The sequence below is a fragment of the Dermacentor silvarum genome, chromosome 3 (genome assembly GCF_013339745.2).
Source record: "Dermacentor silvarum isolate Dsil-2018 chromosome 3, BIME_Dsil_1.4, whole genome shotgun sequence".
In the NCBI taxonomy this organism is placed as follows: domain Eukaryota; kingdom Metazoa; phylum Arthropoda; class Arachnida; order Ixodida; family Ixodidae; genus Dermacentor; species Dermacentor silvarum.
The window spans coordinates 101,306,843-101,313,131 of record NC_051156.1 but is presented as its reverse complement, the minus strand read 5'-3'; the positions used below and the strand labels follow the sequence as shown (position 1 = coordinate 101,313,131).

General features: G+C 51.8%; 1 protein-coding gene across 1 annotated transcript; it reads left to right on the top strand.

Annotated features, from left to right (window-relative positions):
- Positions 1 to 395: 395 nt before the first annotated feature.
- Positions 396 to 6,037, top strand: LOC119444613 (solute carrier family 22 member 7). The gene is made up of 2 exons (XM_037708983.2): positions 396 to 746; positions 4,421 to 6,037. The coding sequence occupies exons 1-2, from the start codon at positions 396 to 398 to the stop codon at positions 5,978 to 5,980; spliced, it is 1,911 nt and encodes a 636-aa protein (XP_037564911.1). The 3' UTR covers positions 5,981 to 6,037.
- The last annotated feature ends 252 nt before the right edge of the window (positions 6,038 to 6,289 follow it).

Sequence of the window (6,289 nt, the reverse complement as noted above, 5' to 3'; positions counted from 1 at the left end):
TACCGCCTGCGGCCAGATCTGGAGATATAAGACCCCCTTAGTGAGTACGAGCCTTGAGAGATATTAATTATCATCACCATCATCATCATCATAAGCTGGCGCGTTCAGCGTGCGCACGCAATCACCAGCTGTAAAGAAGAAGCGAATGAACCCACCGCAACAACGCTGCCGTTCGAGTCCTCGAGGCAATTTCATCCGACGTGAAATAGCGGGAACGCTCCCATTCTCGTAACGCGTGCTAGCGACATCCCATCGCTCCGCCTTCAGCGATTTCGGCGGTGCTTACGCCAGCTACGGGATTTCTCAAAGCACGCCCGCGCCCAGTTCCGCCCCGACTTGCGCTTCCGACGCAATTAGAAGCACAGGCGCTTCTGCAATCGCCGCTGTTCCCCGCCATGTCATCAGGGGTGAAAACCGGCTCATATCAGGCAGCATCGCCGTCACGGAGCATCCTGGATGGCTTCGCGTCTTCCTCCGACACGCGGCCCATCATCCAGGAGAACGTCTACGTCATCCTGGGCCACGGCAGGTTCCAGAGGGTGGTGCTGTTCTGCGCTGTGCTTTGCCTGACGGTGCTTCTGCTGCACGCGTTCGCCTACCGACTCATCGGTCGCCCCGTACAGCACTGGTGCCGCCCGCCCAAGGAACTTCTGCACATGCCCGTCCAGGAGTGGAAGAACGTGGCAATACCCGTCTTGCCCGATGGCAGGTTCAGCGAGTGCACCGTCTACGACCCACCGGTGCCGGTGAGTGAAAGCTTTTTAGTTTTATACACTCGGATGTAGTTGAACGTGTGACCACACATGCTGAGGGTTGAAAACAAATTAGGTTACAGATTAGGTGTAAATATGGCGCTGCCATTTTTCAGCTGACATAGGACGAATGGTTAGCTCGTGGATTGGGATTTGTCTGATCTTCGACTTACGCATTGTAGTTGATTTGCTGGCCTTTATTTGCATCTGGTTGCCTAAATTTTGAAGCGATCTGTTTCCGCGATATGTACGAGTAAGTGGCTATAAGACTGCGCACACACGCGTACTCACTGTGCATACTTGCATTTAAAATGCTGTATTTTAATGAGAATTATCAATATACTATAGTTCGCAAAGCAGTTTCAAGCCGGAAGGACTAAGTTTAAGTGAAACGATTCACTAACCGTCATTCCTATGTTGGCTTACCAACCCTGCTTGCAGCTTTCGTAGACACTAGCGCCTAAATTTTCTCTAGAAATTTTAGGAAGCTTTATGGGAAAACTCTGTAGAATATCTCAGTAGGTCAAAACCATTTCGGGCTTTCATTGTCATTCCTTTGCGTTTTTAGCGCAATCAAAGGTCGCAGGAGAAATTATGTTCGCCCTAAATTTTCCGCACCAGTTAAAGATGACTTTGTCACAGTGTTGTTATCTCGATAATAGTCTAGCATTTGGCAGTACAACGTGTGCAGTTGCGATGCTTGGCGATGTGCTGATCCGGATTGAGGACAGGAAGGCGATATCGCAGCCGCGTTCTACCTGACTACTAAATTGATTCGCGCGTTACGCGTACCTTATTTATTCATCCTACCCTCCCTCGAGAGAGCGTGTGCAAAAGTTGTCACCACCGTGCAAATATATAGCGAATATGCATCATTGGAGAGTTTTAGCAGCGAGAACTTACCGTACGGTAAGTGCGGTAATACCGTACCGGCCAAGGACTGCGCATGCGCGCACTTTACTATACGGAAAGACTTTCGGTCCGTATACGGTAACGTGCGCACCGTGTTTCGCGAGCCGAGTCGGACCAAGCCGAAACATAGGGATAAACTAGCGTCGGCCAGAGTCCACGATGTGCACGTCCGCGTCACCATGGTAGGACCACGAAACTAGTTAACTCTAATTCACCTTCTGCTACGCGGCGAAGTGGCAGCAAGTATGACAGCGCCATTCTAACCAGAAGCATAAACTTGAGCTGCACTGAAGTTGTGGCCGTACCCGTCCAGGCCGTACCTTTCGTAAGTGGCGAGTAATATACTCAGGCCGAATGAAAAGAAAAGAAGATTAAAATGAACCAAAGTCAACTAAACATAAAGCATGGCAAAAAAAAACCTCGTGTTGGTGGCGTCATCTAGTGACGCAGACTTAACTCAAAGGGGGCGCCGAGTATTTATTGCAATAACTAATTATATTCTACTTAGTTACATGTGTAAAGTCTCGGCAGCGGTGGAATTCACAACAAACAGTCATATTTCTATATATGGCTTCGAGAAAACCACTTACGGAACCAATAAAAGGTTTCACGTGTTGTTAGACAAAGCGTCACAAGATGTCGCCACCAGCCTTGTGACTGGCGTCCACGTTCGCCGTAACCGGCACTTCCGTTAAGCATAATATCGGTATGGAGAAGCTGAATCTTTCTAGTATTCGCCAAAATTATTATTTCACGCTCAGCACGTCGTTCTTGCACTCTGCAAGGCCTGAATGTTAGCCACATTCATAATTATGAATGGCGTTTTTCACTGGTCGATCTGGAGCAGGATTTTTTGCTCCACGGCTGCGAATCCGAATTTCACTGGTCGAGCTGGAGCGTGTTCGCGCTTTGCACTGGTCGTTTCGGATCAACTCGCTGCGCGCCGGATCGCTCTCACTTGCTCCGCTGCCGAGGCGCGGATTCGGGCGGAAATAGGACGAAAGGATACGTCACTTCCGCACGGTGGGGGACGGCGATCTTGGTGGCCATAGAAACATGCAGAGCACGCACGCAGCTAAAACGTCTTCGGTCTTCGCGGTACGTTTAGTACGGAACGGTAAAGACGCAACCGCATGCACTCGATTTTCGAGCGACGGCGACGAGCGACAGGTTTTGGCGCCGCGGAGGGCGATCCGTCGCTGTCGCTGGTCGCGTCGTCGGTTTCTGGCCAGCCAGAAAATATCGCTTGTCGCCCGGAAGCCAGCGCGACGACATCCGCTGGGGACAGCGATTGCGCAACATGGCAGCAATCAGCCTGCCCGCTTCGATCTGAATTCGCACTTGCAACATGCTCTCTGCTGTGACAGCAAAAAATCAATAGTACAATCAGTCATCGCTTCACCTCATCGCTAGCTGAGCACTAAGTATCGGCGCTCTCTTGTCGTTATTATTGAGATCGGTTGTTTCTTTTGACGCTGTTAGGCCTGAGACGCCACCGAGAACCGAGTAAGTGTTTTAAGTTTTACTCAACAAATGGCGTCACGGCTTTATACGCTGGCGGCGTGGGATGGATTTCCACTGGGATGGATGATAGCATATTTTAGCTACAGATCTAGATAAAACGTCGACCTTTTGATAAAAGTTAGATTTATTTACGGGCGCACGATAATATTTATTCGCACAACAATGTAAATCCGTCGCTACTCTTGTTCGCGGTGTCGCGTTCATGTGGTTGCTCCACGCCGCGACACGACAGCGCGACAGGGTGTGCCTGTCACGACGCTTGTCGTTGTCGCTTGAATATCGCGTGCATGTGGTTGGGCCTTATTACCATACCGTATACCGCTCTTACCGTACCGTAATACAGCAATGCTAAATCTCTCTAGTGATGCGCACTGCGGGAGCCTTGCTTTGAATGCGTAATGAAAATGCAGTTATCGCGTTCCCTTAAAACCGGCACTCCTGGTGCAGTAGCAAAAACAACCCAGACGGAAACATTGCAAGTGGGTGTGTCGAGTAGCCCACGATTACCGAGTAAATTTAAAACTTAGCATTTATCAGAATGATGTGTTAAGACGTCGAGTTGATGGGCCGGGTGAGACCCGTGCGCACCACCGCGAACAGTACCTATTTGTGGTTCCTGATTGGTGGTTGGCCAAAACTAGGTTATTTCTGGCGGAACAGTGGTTTTAGAGCCAGCGTGGTATATGCACGACTAGGTGTCCCCACCAAGCAACAACTTATCCTGTAGTATTTGCAAAGTTTCAATGAAATTGGCTAGAGAATCCGGGTGCACCGGACGCCAGCGCCGATCTTATTATTACAGTATACAATGGTCTTCACTAAAACTTCTCGAGACAATTGAGTGATCACTGGGAGAACTATCTCGTCAGCGAAATATTGCGAGCGGAAATCTGTGCGAGCTTTTTAGAGGCGTCACAGCTGACTATGTATTTTTCATAGTCCAGAGCGCCAGAATGCTCTTATAGTACCGTTTCAAAAAAGGTGCCAGCACATTTAGCTAAAACACAAAAAAACTAAAGCAGCTTCATTTGAGAACAATACCGCTTTGTGCAAGCATTGGGACCACAAGGTTAGCTTTTCGCCTCAAAGTTCAATGCTCACGTGGAAACCAGCGTGTCTTGCTCGGGGTGCCACTTAAGCGGCAGAATTGACGTGCCTCAATTGGTGCGGACTCGCAATTCGGATACTAGATAAAACAACTCACCCTGATGCCTTTTCTGTTTTATTCAAAGGCTGAAGACGCAAGCGAGCGCAAAGTAGTGTCTTGCACCAAGTGGGAATACGCCGGCGACCGACAGGAAGACAGCATCGTCAGCGCCTGGGACCTGGTGTGCGGCCGCCAATGGCTGTACGCGCTCTCTTCTTCCGCGTACATGATGGGAGCCATGGTATTCGTGCCACTGGCCGGCATCGCGTCCGACCACCATGGGCGCAGGCCCACCATCCTCGCCTGCTCCTTCACGATGCTGTTCGCCAGTCTGGCCGCCGGCTCGTCGCAGGTATTCCCCATGTTCCTGGCGACACGCTCTCTCGTTGCCGCCACGTCAAGTGCGACCACCCTGCTGGTCATCATCGTGCTGTACGAGGTGACGGACAACGAACACCGCGCCCTGTACAACTTACTGGCTACGAGCGTCGGTATGGTGGTGGCGACGCCGTTGATGTCCATCGTGTCGATGGCCAATCCGCGTTGGTGGCTATCGCACGCGTTCCTCGTGACGGTCACGGCGATGGCGGCTGCCTGGTGCCACATGATCGAAGAGTCTCCGGTCTGGCTCATCGACACGCATAGAGGTCGGCTAGCCGAGCGCGTCATACTGTGCGGGGCCGCGCAGAACGGCATCGACCCTGCCAAGACCAGGGCCACGTTCAAGGCGCTCAGGCAGCAGCTGCAGAAGCGAGAGACGGCGTCCCCCACGCCAACCACCGGCTCCGCCACCGTAGTCACGCGTAGATGGCGCGCAACATCCGTGCTCGTTTCCTGGTTCGGTGTGTGTTTTGCTTTCTACGGAACGGGCCTCCGCGAGACGGCGCTCGATGGCCAGTGGGCCGTGTCGGCATTCACGCTGCAGGTGATGCTCCTCGTCGCCGTCTACAACGGCATCACCAAGTGGGGCCACCGTGTCACGTTGTCCATGGTACTGGCGCTGCTCTGCGTTTCCAGCACTTTTCGCACTGCAGTACGTCACTGGAACATGGCCTTCCCCTGGACCGTACTTGCGAGGCTCGTGGTAGACAGCAGCGCTGCAGTCGCCATGACCGTCAACTACGGCTATACGACGGAAGTGTTTCCCACCTCGATACGAAGCATGGGACTCTGCACGTCGTACTCGATCGGGCGCGCTGGCGCGCTGCTGGCCACGTTTCTGCACTCGGTGATTTCTGACGAATCACTCGTGTTCGACGCCGTCATGGCGCTGCTCACCTTCGCTAGCGGGATGGCCATCCAGTGGCTGCCCGAAATATTTGTGCACAAGAAGCAGGTGCCGACCCAGGAGGTGGCTGCTATGACAGAAGAGAAGCGAAAGCAGGCGCTGAAGGCATCCTTGGGTCAGGGCACGGAGGCCGTCGCCCGGAAGGCCAAATATCGCAAGTCGCGTAGCAGGGCAAAACAGGGCGGGATCTCACCAAATGTCCAAACTCCGTCCGGGACGGTGTCCCCGACGGCAACTGGTAGCCCCAGTGCCCAATCTCTTTCTTCACCCAAAGTTGTAAAACCCTCGAAGCTCAACAAGGCTGGCACAAGCAGCGGAGCCGGTTCGCCACCGTCTTGTGGTCCTATTTCCCGCTGACCACATTTTTTTTATCACGCCAGATACGTCTGTGCACTGCAAAAAGCACTTTAACACTGTCGTGCAGCCGTGTTTAAATCATGTGACTACTTTTTTCTGTTTTAAGGGAATTTAGATACCAAGATTTGATTTTACTTCTATTGGCTTTGTGTATCAGATTTTTTGATTATGAATGCTCGGACCAAACGTGTCTTTTATCGATGAAACCTTCAGTTGCGCTCTTTTGATATAGAAAACAAAGGCCACCGTGCTTTGTGCACGCTGACATTTGCTGCGGTGTTTTTTGCTCACCGCAATCAACATAACAGT

Coding starts and splice junctions, on each gene's coding strand:
- LOC119444613 (XM_037708983.2), top strand. CDS start 396: ATGTCATCAGGGGTGAAAACCGGCTCATATCAGGCAGCATCGCCGTCA. Junction 747..4,420: donor TCTACGACCCACCGGTGCCG/GTGAGTGAAAGC, acceptor TTTTATTCAAAG/GCTGAAGACGCAAGCGAGCG.